Source organism: Eublepharis macularius, chromosome 1 (assembly GCF_028583425.1).
Source record: "Eublepharis macularius isolate TG4126 chromosome 1, MPM_Emac_v1.0, whole genome shotgun sequence".
Classification (NCBI taxonomy): domain Eukaryota; kingdom Metazoa; phylum Chordata; class Lepidosauria; order Squamata; family Eublepharidae; genus Eublepharis; species Eublepharis macularius.
Window position 1 is genome coordinate 35,121,305 of NC_072790.1, and position 17,315 is coordinate 35,138,619.

The 17,315-nt window shown below is 40.2% G+C and overlaps 1 protein-coding gene across 1 annotated transcript in view; it reads left to right on the plus strand.

Annotated features, from left to right (window-relative positions):
- Positions 1 to 17,315, plus strand: part of RANBP17 (RAN binding protein 17) — a 249,739-nt gene that overhangs the window by 127,533 nt on the left and 104,891 nt on the right. The window contains exons 15-16 of the mRNA XM_054994554.1: positions 9,316 to 9,389; positions 14,915 to 14,995. Coding sequence (XP_054850529.1) covers positions 9,316 to 9,389; positions 14,915 to 14,995 — 155 coding nt within the window. The remainder of the gene's footprint in view (positions 1 to 9,315; positions 9,390 to 14,914; positions 14,996 to 17,315) is intronic.

Below are 17,315 nucleotides of genomic sequence, written 5' to 3' on the forward strand. Positions count from 1 at the left end.
TGGTCACTTGATTTCTTCATAAGTTCCTTAGGAAGGACATTGCTTTTGTATTACCTTTGTCATACAGAATTCCTGAAATTATGTTAAAGCATGAGAATTTTAGGATGACTGGTAGAGAAAGGGGCACCGTTGTGTTAGTGTATTCCAGAGCCACCACAACAGTATCTTAACATTACACCTTTCAATATATTGTTAAAATGTATGCTATTTTTCTGAGTGTTGTTTTTTGGACAGTATGGACTTGTTGAGGCCATTTTGTATTCTTTTTAAAAACTATTGTGGCAAAATAGCCTTTAAAGAAGTAATCCTTAAGAAAGAGAGTTAATAACTTGATTAAATTCCTGGAATTGCTATAATAGTCGCAAATTGTGTAACTGTATGGTCTTAATGTTTCTTATAAGGCGAGAGTTATAGGATGCTTAAGCAAAAGTTAGGCACCAATAAAATAGTAAGGAATAGTTGTATGTAAATAGTTTAGCGCAGATAATCCCATATATGCATGCTTATAGAAATATGCACTGGGATTAAAATACTTCTTGAGTACATACGGGGTTTCAACAGGGTGCAAAGTTATATAAGTTTTTTTAAAATAGATAAATACTTGAGTTGTTTTCTGTGGCTGTACAGATAGTACGATAAGGTTGTATTTCAACCCCCAAGTACTTTCTTAGGAAATTATGTATGTGCCTAATTAAAAAGAGGTGTAATGTTTTGTGTGCATATAATGGAAATGTATATTTCAATGATTATGAGAAACCTTTCAGAATCAGGCTATGTATCTACAGTGTATCTACAGAATGACATGGCATTATGGGAAGCGCAGCTGAAAAATTAATGTGGGGTTTTTTTTCTGTCCAAGGGAGGTTGAAGGACAACTTTGCTTTTAAAAAAACACCTTGGTGAATCTTGATAAATACATTAATATCAAATGTGGGGAATGGATTAAACAGTCACATAGTGCTTTTAGAATGGCCAGAACACAAATATTTAACATTTTGTACGGATGTGTGTATGGTTTACACTTAGATATAACCTTGGATTTGCCTTCAGCAACTAAAAAAAAAAAGGTTAGTTTTTAGTAAAGTGGTTAATCGGACATAAATATAGACATTTCACATGATGTACCATGTAAATGTAAACCTTTGTAGTTACAAGTTTTTGTAGCTAGAGAATTGTTTTAAAAGGCATGTAATTTATTAGCTATCGGTAGCTGCTTTATTGCCTTGCCGCACTGCAGTAATAAATAAAAGAAAGTGAACTGATTTTACAAATGGCACACAAGGTGCACATTTTGTGAAAAAAGTCTTTTTTTTTTAAGAATTGGCATTAAATCCTTTTTTTGTGATGACAAAGAGGCTAAGAGTGCAAACTGTATTTTCTGTTTATCGAAAACCGAGTCTTTTTTTCTCGAGGGCATTTTTTCCTATGATCATCAAGGGATTTCAAAAGCAATAAAGTGTGGAATCGTTGTTCGACTTGAACAGTATTAAAACTTAGGTTTTAATTTCAGTGAAGTAATAAGATTTGAACCTGTCTCACGTTACAGCACTGTAAGGCATTTAGCAATTGTATTTTAAAGGAGGTTTTTAAAATGCATCTCACTTGTAAGCTAACAGTCTGTCTAATAATTAATAGTTTCTCTTTGGTACGAGCTATGTTTTTGGTATGAGCTGTCTTGGTTTTGTTAATAACAGATTATAAGCCTTATAAGGCTGTTTGTTCTTAATTAGCTTAAGCCCACAGCTAGCCTTTTTTTGTTCTGTTCTTCAATTGCTGTTTTGTGATGATACATCTAACTTAAATTTTGGAAAATGTATTGTTCCTGGTAAACACTTAAATCGATTTGATGACTAGAATGAATAATGCATCTTATTTACACATGACTTGCAAATATTAAACCTTCATTATTCAACCGAATACGGTGACATAAAACATGTCAGAAGCACGGCACTCTGGTTCCTGCATGGCTTTGTAAAAGAGACTGGATGATCTGAAAGGTAAATTTCTTCATAATCTTTTTACTAGTGTGGTTTGGTTGCACTGAAATGATTAGTGCTTTTTATTATTGTAATTGAACATGTTCCAAATGGTGAACAATGTTTATCTTTGGAGTGTTCTGATCTTCTAAGACAGTGTCAAATAGTGGCTGCTTCTATTAGCCATAAGGTTTGTTTCTTTATTTTACTAGATGGCCCAGACTGTAAATATTAGAGGATATAAAATAAATCAACATATTATCCTAAGGATACAAAATGTAAGAGCTATTTGTGGTTGGGAACCTTTGACAGATAGTTTGGATGAAGCAGATGATTGCCCGCCTTCTGTATCTGGCCTCCATTACTATGCCTGGAGGCAGTTTAGTGTTATAGTTGTATACTGATGTCAGGATTACTACTGAGTGGCTAGCAATGACAGATGTCTATAATTACAGGCGATGCTTCCACTAGTTCAAAAGAGCCAGCCTATGTTGAACAATTATCTTATTTCTGGCCTGCCAAAGAGTAGTGTTCAAATTGCTGGTATTAGCTGCGGTGTATCTTCCACCTTCCCCTAAGGCTCTGATATAAATGTGCAAAAAGCATTCTGATATATAACTTAAATGCTGAGGCCCCAATCCAGAGATCTCACAGGCAGCAGCAGGCTGCATGTCTGTTGTCTGAACATGAAGGCTTTCTTGCCAAGCAGATGATTAGTGAGGAAGAGATTGCCTGAAATCACAAGCACGTGCATGCCACACAGTGAGCTGTGCTAAAACTGACAGTATGACTGTCTGTTAGGCAGTGTTTGTAAGGTACAGAAGCACCAGAAGTGCCAGGTGTTACCTGCTGGAGTTCTTCCTGCTAAATACTTTCTGTATGTGAGAGAGCGCATCAGATATGTACAGGCAAAAAAAAAAAGATATGTACAGGCCATGTACAGAAACTTCTAAATGTGGGTCGGCCTTGCTAAGATTCCTGGATTGAGAGGACACATGCATGACAAATTTCCTAAACATTCCACTAACCATTTTCTCCCTTAAAGATTGGTTACCTTTTTGAAGCTCCAATAAGTCAGTTCTGATTTTGCTTTCTATGATATACAATGTACTGTTCATTTCAGTCAAAACCTAAATGTTTCAGTGATAATGTGGGGGTAGGGTTGCCAGGTCCCCTCACCCGCTGGGCAAGAGGCTGGAGGCCTGGCACTCACCTTTGTGGAGGTCTTTGAGCATGCGCACTCCTGGGACTGCTCAATGACATCACTTCTGGGAGTGATGTCATTGTGCATGGCCTTGTGCTCCCCTGGGAGCGCTCCCGAGCTCCACAGTGGGCTGACTTTGGCCCATTTGGGCCCAAATTGTGCCTGTTTGGGGCCTAAATTGGCCCACTGTGAAGCGCAGAAGTGCTCCAGGGCCCTCCTGGCAGTGCTCCCACGCTTCACAGCAGGCCAATTTAGGCCCCAAACAGGCCTGATTCGGCCCATTTGGGGCCCAGATCTGCCCACTGCAGAGCATGGGTGCACACCACGCTGCCCGGGAGCGTGCCCTGGGTGGCACATTTCCCCACCTTTCCCCCTGTCGGCCAGGTAAGCGGAGGGTGGGAGCAGGGAAACTCCCGTCCCCAGCAGGAGACTGGTAACCCTATGTGGGGGCCAGTTTAAAGGCGTTCTCCATGTTGTAACAGGTAAGGATGGAATGGCTGTTGCAGAAAAACAGATATAGAGAGTACTCACAATTCATGGGTAAATGTGAACCATCCAAGTGTGAGTAGGGAGCAAAGAAGGTCAGCATGCAGATATAGTTCTCTTCATTTTCGTTCCTTGGGCGGTGATCTTCCTGAAACTCACCTGTGCTCTCTGCTCACAGCTGGTGGGGTGGACAACTTGTGGGGGCTCTAAGGATTGGAGCCCTATTCTGCTATTTGAAGCAGCCCACCTTCGTCGTCCCCAAATTTCAAAGCTACAAGCAAGTGGTGGCTGCAGAGGTCATCCTGTGGAGAAGAATGGCTCTTCAGTCCCTTGGCCATGCTGCTAGGCAGAAGTGTAACATACCAAAGATACAGAAATTAACTACCACCTAAAGGGCTGGCTAATTTGATGGTGGGGGTGAGCAGAGATGGGGAGCTTGAGCCTTTCCCCCAACATCACTCAATTCTTCTATTTCTTTCACGGTTCCCAATCAAATGAGGAAGCCGTCCCAACTTGCTCCATTTGCAACTAGGGCAGCAGCTCCACTCAAATATGGGAGATCTTCCCCACTTAGTGAATCCAGCTTCTTTTTTCCCCACTCCATATGAGTAACTAGCAGCCAGCCAAGCGAGAAAATATTGGCATGCACTCACGTATTCTGTGGAATGAGGGTTCTGCTGCCCCTGCTGGTCCCAGCCTTTGGCGTGATAAAACAGGTTCTGTATTCTCTCACCTGTTTCAGAGGGAGTTCTGTTTACTTTATCCCGTACAACTCAAGGATATTTGCTGGGGACTGACCCTTGCGTCTATGCATACTCATGATCTTTCCTTTGCATGACCCCCTGCTCTGCTAGCTTGACCTTTGGGCCTGATTCAACTGTTCAAAAGTTGAGCCACTTAGGATTTTTTTTCACTAGTTTGTATGTAGCAGTTCCCCATATAGTTGAGCCAGTTTTGGCAATGCTAGTGGTGACCATTCTCAGGATTGGCATAGTTGAAACTGAGAATAGCCCTCACTGACTTCTATTTGAAAGGGGCTGCTGCCATCAGCATAGTGCATTAATATCAAGTGAGCCTTTATGGGTCCGAGAGTTTTCATCTGAAATGCAAGATGTCAAATGTCCACCATTCTAGTTGTGTTACAAAGAGTAAATATATGACTGTTCTACATTATTGGATGACAATGCTGTAATGTTGTGTCTATTTTAGTGCTGATTTTCTGCAGCCAAACCTGAAGAAAGTTCAAGAAGTAAGATCTTAAAAAATTGTGCGGGGCCTCCAAATATTACCTTCACTGTAATAGAGTGAAGCTTTTATACGCAGAATCTTAATTCATTATCACAACCTGTATGAAACACAGAGAATCAACATTTTCTTGTATTTTCTTATTTGCACAGTGTGAAGGATTCATTGTTCTAGTTTAATTTGTTCATGCGGTGATTCTGAGTACATTCCATACAGAGCTGTTATTGAATTTCTCTGGCTGCCATTATATATCCATACAACCTTTCGGAACCCTCATTCTCTGTTTCCCAGTTTTATAATACTGATCACATTTTAAGGATTGACATAATTAGCTTTTGTTTCTAAGCTAAACGCATCAGGGGTGCAAAGGTTTAGATGAACAATGTAGTAGTGAAACTTTAATTTCTATAATGGTCATAACATGTTTTCTTGACCCACAATTAAATTGAAATACACCATTTTCTGCAATTTTGTCTCTGAAGTTGTATGTACATCGCCCTGTTTCTTTTTCATGTGGTAGCAAATAGCCTTTTGATTACTTCAGCAATAATAGACTGTTTTCTTTCCTGAAGCCTCTATAATCTAAAAATAATCAGAGGACCTGGGTGGAAAAGAGTAGATACAAAAATGATTTTTTTAAAAAAGAATATTTTTATGATTTACATTAGTCTAGAAGTTTTTATAGCACGAATAAGGCAAGATGGGGTGGTTGCTTCCTTGAGGCAGCTGTTGAAGTTTTTTGCTATCCACTGATGATATATTTGATTTATTAAGGTAATGCTGTCCCTGACTGGAGCAATCATTCCCATGTTCGAAGTTTCATGTGTGCAGGAGGATTGTGTGTATAGGTGCCAGATTCATGACCTGTAACTCCCATGTTTCCAGGGTAATTTCTTTGTGTTGGGGAGTGTGAATATAGACATTAGTACAAGTACTTCCATCACAGGGCGATCGGCTGCAATGAGGGGTGGAGCAAGCAGAAACAATTCCCAATACCTTATGTTTTGTCTGTAGGTGCAGAAACAATTGTACAATACTGAGCATATATTTTTGAACACAGTAGTATAATATTGGAGTTTCAAACAGTTCCAAAAATGTTCCATGCAACACACTGAATAGGTTTAGAACATACCAAGCTTTCACTTTGTTTCATAGCTGTTTTAATTTGAAGCGCTTTTGCCTTGCATTCTGCACTCTCACCACTATGTTATCCATACAGCTCCTTAGAATGACTCTGTCACATGTGAAAACAAATCAGATTGTTGCTGTTAATGAGCTTTTCAATTTACTTATTCAGTGATTCAGATAAGTAGATTTAAGAGGTAATGATCCTGTTTAGCGCTCAAGCTTAGCTGTCAGATTGTAGTAGTTGAAGGAAATCTCTAGGGACAAGTGTTGACACAGATCCTGATGGTATAATAGGAATCAAAGCTAACGCATGATAAAAGGAGTAGTAAGCGCTATAAGAATATCTGAGGATTAAAGGAATGTTCTTTGTTCAGTTTGACAGCTCTCCCACTGTTTTATTTGTTAAACCCTGATCTGAATGCTAATTGACAATAGAACAAAATGCTAATATAGTACATTTTACTCTGTTTCTTATTTTTTTTCCCTTCTGGTTTTTGTATGGGTTGTGGATACTTTCTGGGATATATTATGCAAAAAAACTGAAAAGGGATTATAATTTTGGAGGTATGTGTTATATACAATGGTATTCAGTCTGAACAGTTCCTGTGCAATCCATCACAAGAACAAAGGAATGCAAAATAGTTACAGTGAAATCTTTTTCTGGGATCAAGTTTTTGTATAAGAACTAGTTAACTCTTACTTGTCATTGTTAGACAAGGCATCCTTTCTGTTCCTCTTGATAAAGTCTTCTTGGTTATTTAAAGCCTTGTCAAGTATTTCTTGAATATAAGGACTATGGAATTACCTCCAGATTGCAAATTTGGAACTTTTCTGAATGCATGCAATAGAAAGACAAGATTATCACTATTTAATGTTTAGTTAACAAGTTGTGTGCGGCACTCTTGAAAGTGAAATGTTAAGTATGACTCTTAAGAATTATCATTCATCCTTTTCAGTTTTCTGTCTGCTGACAGTTGCTCAACCAGCTTCCACAGGGAATACATAAGCAGATCTATGGTTTGTTAATTCCAACAACTAATAGAAAGTATATGCTCTCTGAATTCAATGGTCCTGTTTTAGCTATCATAGTAATTACCTAAGTACCTATAATCACAGTTTATTTTTATTCTCATAAATGTATGTTTGTATTATTTATTTAAATATTTTATTTTTTAAAAAACTTATTTTCCTGTTTATTCCTCCTGTTTTTCTGCTCAGTGAATAAATGAATGACAATTTAAAGTCTGACATCCTGCAAGCTAGTGTGATCTAGTGCCTGGAGTGCTGAATTAGGACTCAGTGATTCCTGTTTCAGATCCCACTCAGCAGCGAAGCTTGCTGCATGACCTTGTGCTAGAAATCTTCACTCAGTCTAACCTACCTCTCAGGGTTGTTTTGAAGAGGGGAGTGGGTGGGATAAAGTAATACCAAAACATGATATGGATAGCCTAGGCTAGCCTGATCTTGTCAGATCTCAGAAGCTAAGCTGAGTCGGTCCTTGTTAATACTTGGTTGTGAAACCACCAAGGAAATCCGGGGTCTCTATTAGAGATGGGCACAAACTGGAAAACAAACAAACCATGCAGTTCGTGGTTCGTCGCATTTCATGAACCACAAACTTTCACAAACCTGCCCCTGTTCACGAACTGGTTCATGAAAATGCCACATCCCGGTTAGCAAATCATCACTTCCAGGTCAGCAGAAGGTCGCTTCCGGGCCAGCGGAAGGCCACTTCTGGGTCAGCAGAAGGTCTGCAGGAAGTCCATCCCCTGTTGCATAGGAAACTGATTGAACGGTACCAGGCTATCTGCAGTGGCAAACCAAAAAACAAACCAAACAAACCAACCTAAAGTTCATGGCGGTTCGTCAGACATGGGTTCTGACAAACCACCAGTTTGTGAACCACGAACTGGCCTGGTTCATCATGAACTTTCGTTCGTATTCCAGTTCATGCCCATTCTAGTATCTATACAGAGGCAGGCAATGGCAAACCACCTTTGTTTGCCTCTTGCCTTCTCAAAACCATAAGTGGCCCGTGACTTGACAGCACTTCATACATACAAAACTGGTGACCCTGTAGTCTGTTGTAAGAATACCCTTGCTCTTTATCCAAGTGCACATTGTGAATGCTGGTTGTGTAAACTGTTTAATATAATATTTTAAGGAAGACTGATATATTAATTTATATTAAATATTTATAATTCACTCCTGTGGCATCATCCAATCTTCATAATTACAAACAGATAGCAATGAGAATCAGTTTCTCAGATGCAAAAATAGTAATATGACATATCCTCAAGAATAAAGGAAGAGGAAATCTTCATTAGTAGAGCGTGTGTAAACAAACAAATTTGAGGTTTCTGAAAGTTTTAATTTTTAAGATGGAGCAATGGGTTTAAAATTTGAGAATATAATTGCCAATTCATGAGGGAGTTGGGCAATTTTTTTAGTTTGGATGTTCTCAGATCTAAAACCAAGCAGACTTTCCCACAGAATTACAAACCAGTTTGTTTTAGTGGTTTACAGTGTTCAGTTTGGGAGAGGTTTTAATAGAGGACATGGAAGATGGTGGAATGAAAGGAAACTGGGCAGCTAGGTTTGAGAGCATGCAATTAATATATGCCCCCCGCCCCAATCTAGAACTATATATCTGTGCTATTAAGATGTAGTCCTGGAAGTAAATCTCATTAAACTAACTGGAACATACTTCTGAGTAAACATACATGTGTATTTTTGTAGTTTTCTTCCAATCATTTCATTTTGCTTGTAATCAGCATAAGCTGCTGCAGAAGGAATGATGATCTTTCTTAATTATAAAGCAGAATTCCAGTGGAATTCCAGTGGAAGGAATGATGATCTTTTTAAATTATAAAGCAGAATTCCAGTGGTTTGTTAAAGATTAACAATTTTTATTCCAGCATGACCTTTCATGAGTCAGAGCTCACTTCTTCAGATGCATCTAGTTGATGCTGGATTAGTCCAAAATAAAGTTTGCTAGTCTTTAAGGCGCCACTAGCCTCCTGTTTTATTTTACTTTAACAGACTAATGCAACTGCCTCTCTGGAACGTCCTTAATTATGTCAATAGGTAGGTATTTCACCAAGCGCTCTGCATAAACTGTCAGCCCATGGTTCAAATCTTAAAAGTTAGTGCATATTTAGTATGAACAGTAGAACTGTATGACAAAAAAATTCCCTACTTGCTTAGACCTTGTAACAAAAAAAAAAAAGCTTTGTAAATAGAACGATAAGATACTATTATGAATTTTTTTTGTAGGTATATGCCCGAATGTCTGAAGTTTTGGGAATAACAGATGACAACCAAGTTCTGGAAACATTTATGGCAAAAATGTGAGTTTTTATGTCTGAGATACCTTCTGTTTTAGTTTATGTGTTTGTCCAAAATAAATTTAAACATTACATGTAATTTAAATTGTGCTAATGAGTTCTTAAGTTTTAAATATGAAATGTGGTGTGTGTTTTACAATTGATGTTCCATATTTCCAGTTGTGCTTGCCACATTTCACAGTCCCCCGCTCCCATTATTCCAGTGTGACTTCTAATTACAGGTGATACAAGACTTGCCAATAATGCTCTTATAATTACAGATTTCCTATGCTTACAGCCAGTTTTTTAAGACCATCTCCTACACTCTCAAATTTGTAATCTGTTTGCCATTTTCAGTGAGATGTAGCTTTTTGCATTTTTGTGGTAAGGAATGGTCGTTACACTAATCATCTGACCTCTAATTGCTTTTGGCACATGCTGAGAACATACATGACTGAGTAGTCCTTTACTGTCTTCTCACTGATTCATTCCTGAGTCACAACTGCTTTAAATTGTTTTCACTCCGATCAAATGGGATCAGGCTGCTATTCTTACACTTGTGGAGGAAACAACAGTAACCACATCATGATGATAGGCATTGCTTCTTGTTTGGCAGCTGCCAGTCATCTCACAGTTCACTCTTAATACTGCAGTTAGAGCAGCTGCTACAGCAGAACACTTTCCCCCCTGACTGTTCAGGGGTGCTGCTTTTAAGTGGCAATCAGATTATGATCTCAGTGGCAGAGAACTCAATTTTATGATACAGTACAGTACAAAGTGTTTTGCTGCAGCAAGGTCTTGACTGCCATGTTTAAAGTATTTACATGCAACCAACTTTCCAAAATCGCTTAAAGTAGTTCCCAAATGTATAAATGAGATACAAACTTAAAAGCAATAGTAAAAATCACAGTAAATCAAAACTTAATAGAAAAAACACAAATAAAACACAATCAGCCTAATAACCAGCAAATAAAGCAGTTCAACAATCAACACAATAAAACACCCATGTGGGGGCATCTGGTTGAAAGTTCTTGAGAAAAAACAAAAATACTTAGCCTGGTGTTAAAAGTCCATCAGGCTTTGTGCTGAGTGAAGGGGACACATATTCTATAAATGAGGTGCCTTGACCAAAAATACCTTGTCATTCTTTTTATTTATTAATTGCATTTATATCCCATCTTTCTACCCAGTGGGGATCCAAAGCAGCTTACATCGTTCTCCTCTTCACCATTCTATCATCACAACAACCCTGTATAGTTGGTCAGGCTGAACATATGTGTCTGGCCCAAGATCACCTAGCAACTTTCCATGATAAAGTGGGGATTCATATCTGGGTCTCCAAGATCCTAGTACAGCCATAAGTCTTATTTAGTCAGGTAGCACTATATTTGAGTCTCCTATATGAACTTGTTTGAGAAAGCGCTCTTTTTGTTGTTGTCAAGATGACTTTGTCATCTTACACAGGACAGATTTGCTCTAGATGTTCTGTGGTGTGTGTAAATTTCCAAAATAATCTATACAGAGTTGTGAATACCTTGGTGAGGAAGGGAAACATAAAGGATTTCATTCTAAATCTCTTCGATGTATTCAGAAATTATTGGGCTTTTTAGCGCATAAAACAATTAATCTGAAAGCCTAGATATTTGAACCAGTTCTATACAGAATTCTAAATTAGTTTTACAAAGTGTTCCTCCTAGTTAGATACAATGAAAATGAACACTTGACCATGAATAAATGGAGTTAATTGATGTGATATTCTATCACCTGTCTTAAATGAATACTCTTCAGGGGTTTTTTTCCCTAGTGTTATATTTTCTCTTTTAGTCAAGCACATAGTAAAAATCACAATACAGCAGTTGATAATAGATTGCTTCTTATTGTACTGCAGGTTGTTCTTTGCTGCTTATCCTGAAAGTCATGAATGCACATTTTTGCTAAGCAGTATAAGAGCTCTTGCAGATTTGCTCTGGGAACTCCAGTCTCTCCAAATACCTGCTAAAGGATATTTAATCATTCGCCTTTGAACCAGTTCTTAGATTCATCCATATATCACCAATTCAACTTAAACATGTATGTCACCCAAATCCTCTGTGTAGGTGCATTTGAAGGACCAGCTCTACAGGTGGAAGTGGGAGCAGGGTGCTAGAAGACACAGAGGCAACTTACTGGACTTTAAAAGGCCACAACTTTATTGGATTACAGTGTATGGAGCCTTGGCACAGTATGGGGCTCAGCTTTAAACATCGGCTGACCCACCTGTCAGGCAATGACCCCTTGCCCCTCAACCTGCCTGCTGAGGGGAGGAACCGTGGGATGACAGTAGTGGGATTCCACATGTGCATAAACCTCTACCTGAGTCCCCTATCACCTGGGAGTGAGCATGCCCTGACAGCCTCTGAGCTGGGCATGTTCCTACCATGCATCACCCCAAGGGATGTTTAAGGGGGTCCCTAGTTATGGGGAAACATTGTTCACAGACTGTGTTTCCCCTCAAAAGGATCCATGCCCCAATCCGCCCCTACCTAAAGTTAATAAAGTTGCGACAAAGTTAATCGAAACAAGCCGAAAGATCCTCCCCAGAATTGGATGAAGAACCCAGAAACCACTCGATGAATGAACCTCAACCATGCCAAGTGCCAAAAAACAAACCCTGAGCCAAGAGAGGGATGGGTGGGAAGCTGGTTGAAGCCAAGTGTTGGTGGGGCCTGATTGGCTCAGGAATTTACCCCCTGCAAACCCTGCCAGCTTGGTGTTGATTGGCTGGCCATGCCATTCAGACTTACTTGGCTGCCCATGCAGCTTCAAAGAGGCTGATGGGAGCTGTCTACAAATGAGGCCCCAGGTAAGTCTGGGGCCAGGGCTTTAGATAAATGGAAAGATATACGTGATAACGAGAGAAAAATAGTTTCAGATGGGTAGCCGTGTTGGTCTGTAGTAGAAGAGCAAGATTTGTGTCCCGTATCACCTTAAAGATAGCTTGATTTCCAGAGTATAAGCTTCAAAGAGTCAGAGCTAGAGATGGGCACAGAACGAAAAAAAAACGAACCGCTCGGTTCATGGTTCATAAATTTCCACAGAACACGAACTTAACGAACTCACCCAATTTCCGAACCAGTTCGGGGTTCAGGGGGGAAGACTAGGATGGGGGCAGGGAAGGAAAAAAGCACCCTTTCCCCAAACACCTCCCCAGTCCCCAGTCAGCAAGAAAAACAAGAAAGCAAGAGAAAAGAAAAGAGGCTTTTCAGCCCCTTTTCCAGCAGCCAGAAGTGCAGGCCAAAGATCCAAGTTCCAATCCCAATTCCAACACCACAGCCAACCACCAAACTCTCCTCCCTCTCCTACTCTAGAGAATCACATGGCTTCCCCTATTTATGGAAAAAGCCAAGAGATTGAACAACATAGAAGCACTCTGGTTGGCAGAAAAACTTGCCTAACATGGTTTTGGAAGGAAGAGATTGGTGTTACCATGGCTGCTGAAGGCCCATCTCTTCAGTTGCCTTGGAGGTTCTAACCCCCCCCCCCACTTTTTCTGGCTGGATAGTCCAGAGTGGGAGCTCTCTAGTTGGCAGGGACAGCTGCCAATCAAGCCTGGGGGCCTCAGATTGGGGGCAAGCTAAAGACTGCCACCATTGCCTGGGCGAGGAGTATTTGGCGCCAAAAGTGTCTGAACTGGCAACGGAATGGTAAGAAAAGTGTGTTTGGTTCGGAAAAATGCGGTCCCACGGAACACGTGGTTCTTTGACTACGAACCAGCTGTTCTGTACGGAATTTTGTTCCATAGTTCGTTTTGTGCCCATCTCTGGTCAGAGCTCCCTTTGTCAGATATGAGGAGTGGAAAAAGGAGTGAGTTCTTATAATCCAGACACAGAGTGGGAGGGATATTGTAAATTAGAGTGTCTGGAAGCTAGCTATAAGACATGTTGTAGTTAGCTTGATAGAGCCGGGGCAAAAGTGCAGAAAATTATCATCTTGTAGCAGGTCATTCTTTGGTATCATTCTGGCTTTGTTGATCTGGTTTTTTACTACATCTGGTGGGCATTGTAATTCCAGAATTTTTTGTTGAAGATCATGCAGGTGAGAATCTCTGTCGGAAGGATTGGAGCAGATGTAGCTGTAGAGTAGAACTTGGTTTTAGACAGTGGATTGTTTGGTGAGTTTTGGATGATGACTGGAGGCATGTAGATATGTTTGGCAATCAGTTGGTTTTCAGTATAAGGTGGTTCTTAATATCTGTCATGTATTTGTACAGTAGTGTCTAGAAAATGTACTCCTGCAAGATAAGCCCAAATGGAACAACAGAACACCACTGGTAATCACATACAGCTTCCAGCTCAAACCAGTTCAATGCATCGTTAACGACCTGCAACCTGTACTGGACAATGATACTGCACTCTCACAGGCATTGGGAGACACACCTTTTCTTGCCCACAGACAGCCCCCCAACCTTAAACAACTCCTTACTCACAACAATGCATTTCCCAACATGGACACAATCTGATTCCAAACTGTTGCTGTGATTTTCAGTGTCTTTTTTACCTGCATCACTCAGATATGGAGCTGGGCCTTTTCAGTGTCTTACTACTATTGGGCATTTCCCCATATCTTCTAAGCTGACCAATCAAACACAGGCCTGGCAACAACTTGTCACCCACAAAATGTGGGACCAAATGATCAGTTCCCAAAGCATTGTTTGAGAAGTGCATTGTTGTGAGTGAGAAATTGTTTAAGTGATCTTAATGCTGTTCCTAACATGGATACGAAATCTAGGACCAGGGCCTGCAATAAACCAAGATGACATTTTCTGCACTTTGTACCCAGGCTCTGTCAAGCTAACTACAATTTGCTTGACCTTTTCTCATAGACCAGGGGTGGGCAAATTGCGGCCCGCGGGCCACATGCGGCCCGCTACAGAGTTTTTTGTGGCCCGCCAAGACAGTCAGAAAAATCCGCCTTGAACTGAGCTATAGATGATATGAAATTAGCACAATAAATAAATTGAATAAAACTACCACTATTTTATTTAATTTATATTTATTGATTTTTATGATTACAATTTATACCTTTTCTGAAATGCAAAGTTAACTAATGAATGCAATCATTTTAAAAGGTGCGGCCCTCTGCTAACCTCCGCTCCCACAAAGTGGCCCCCGAGCCAAAACAATTGCCCACCCCTGTCATAGACTATGAGTATGCTTTGAGTTGTGTTTTCATAGGAAAGTGGTGTATACATTTTATAAATAAAATGCTTTGGATCTAATTGTTGTGTGGCTCAAGAGACATCATAATTAGTCATACAGCCTTCATGTTGGTGAACCCTAATTGCACAAAAACAATGAAAGAACCTGAGAACATGGGTTTCTGTCTTCTTCAGCTCCTACTGGTCTTCGGATCAGAACCAGAAATGCTTGATTGCTTAAGAAGAAATGCTGGAACAATGGAAACAAGAACAGAAAGAAATAAAATGTTCGCTAATCAAGTGGTGTATTAGCTTACAGATTCTGTGCAATTGTACATACTGATTTATAAAACTTTTATTTTTAAAATTCTAGCGTTACCAATCTTAAATACTGGGGTCGATGTGAACCTGTGATTTCAAGGACTCTTCAGTTTCTAAATGATATTTCGGTTGGATATCCTTTTAATTCTATATCTTACATCCCACACTCACTGGATAATTTAGAAAATAGTGGAAAGTATAAGCTGTTCCGTTGTTTCCTTTTTCATGTTAAACCAATTTAATACCAGTGTGAATATTTAAATATTAATTTGACTTCCCCTTTGTATGCACTGTACATTTTTAAAACGTCTTCCTTGTTAGCATAGAGCTTTCATCTCAAATTAATTTAAATGTTTCTGGTTGCAATTGTGTTAAATTTGGAGTTGGTAAAAGGTGGGATGCCAACAAAACCAAATAGAAGCTTTCTGACTTAAAAGTGCTTTAGGCATATGCTTACATGTGATTGGATTGGGATTGGGTCTGCTAAAGTATTACGTAACCACAGCCTCATTAGCAGGACTGTTAAACAACCGGTGTAGCATTACCATCCTGTTTCCCCTCCCTTCAATTTCCCATTATACTCATTTGATCTGTTCTGCCTTCTATATATATTTGTGGAAATTGACAAATAAAAATGACTTTCAATTCTGAATGGAAGATTAAGATTAAAAACTAAAGGCTTGACCCAGTCTACCACAGGCCCACTCCCTTCAGACCTTGGACTTCTCATAAAGCATAATTGAGGTGTGTTTTCCCCTCCCCTGCAATGTGCATATTCGGACATTTAGTGTGTGCCAGCTTGCTGTGGGATATAAGGAGATTTCTGCCTGCCACCTGTATCCCTGCCTGTCCCAGACTTCTCTTGGTCAAGGAATACATGCTTGAAGCCTGCAGGTGGGAGGGAGGATGGATGAGTATCTGGGATGTACTGATGTTGCTTGCCTTTGCACATACCGTGTGTACACTTCCCATTTGTCTGCGGGGCAACAAGATTCTGTTTCCTCTTACAGAGACCCCTTCATGTTTGGATATAGTTACCTGTAGCGGACCGTCTCAGTGTTTCGAAATTGGGTGTGTGTGGGGGGGATTTAATGTGATACGTCAAACAGGAAAGGAAATTAGCATTCACTGTACTGTACTGTAGACACTTTAGAAAGAACTATTCATCCTCAACCAACTCTTGACCAATTACTGGGAGAAACTTGAGAAAAAACTGTTTAAAGTATGGCATAAAGGGAACTGAGGGATGTACACAGGTCTCTTGCGTTCATTGATTCTTCTTGCCTGTTCCTTCCTTCCTTCTCTTCACTGGGAATGCACATTGGTGGTGTTTAGGGGACAGGCTGCTGAGGTTCCTCACTTTCTCTCTGACTGATTTTTGTAGCCCCAGAAGAGAGGCCACTGAGCCCGCTTTGCCATCTCCAAAACCTGGGGAAAGTAGCAGGCAACTGTTTTAGGGATATATAGTTCTGCTGGGCAGAGTCTTCCCAGGCATCTGTGAGCCATTATACTAAGAGCATGTGCTGAAGTTGTGCTTGCTTCTTTCCAGCCCATAAAACTGCAGCCAAGGCTCTCCTCTTCATGTTAAGATTTCCTTTTGTGTGGTATGGGTGAACTTCAGAGGCCAGTTATAATTTCTTAAAGGGGGGGCAGAGCGATGAGCCATGATGGCAGACGGGTGAGTAAGACACTCCCAAGACCTTTCTCCCTCCAATGTTAAAAATGACAACTTACATAAAAAAATAAAAAACTTACCAGTCATGGGCAAAACCTTAACAGGCAAAGGCAAGCCTTTTGCTAAAAACGTGGGGTCTTTGAAGCCACTTTTAGAATCGGGAGGGCAAACCCAAGCAGAGGCAGCACAGGCCCCAGGAGAGGCTAAAATGGCCCCTGATAATAAAACACCCAACTCGGAGAACTCAGAGGGTGCTCCTCTAACCAAAAGAGACCTGATTGACTTGAAAAACGATCTCCAGGCTTTCTTTGCAACTAAAATTTCAGAACTTCTTCAGCCTCTCCAAACGCAGATTAAAGAACTGATGGAAAATCTTGAGGCAGCTAAAGCTGCAGAGTCTGCTATGGAACTGAGCAAGACTCTGCAGGCAGATGTATCCTCTTTGCAAAAAGACACCATGTTAATGCAAGAGAAAATAGCTGCTCTGGATAACGGAGACAAAATCATTTAAAACTTAGAGGTTTTCTGGAAAATATTGAGGAAAATTCTGACTTAGGTACCCTTATTGCTAACTGGCCGGCAACCACCTTAAATCTAGAAGACGGGGTTGTTCCTGCAATTGCAAAAGCCTATAGGCTCGGTGCCCCAACTTCAGCACATACCAACCACCCAAGAGATGTTCTGATTCAGTTCATTCATCCAAGGATTAGAGAAAAGATATTAAAAGAAGCCCGTCTGAGAGTCACTAACCTACGAAGGGAAAAAAATACTAGTTCTC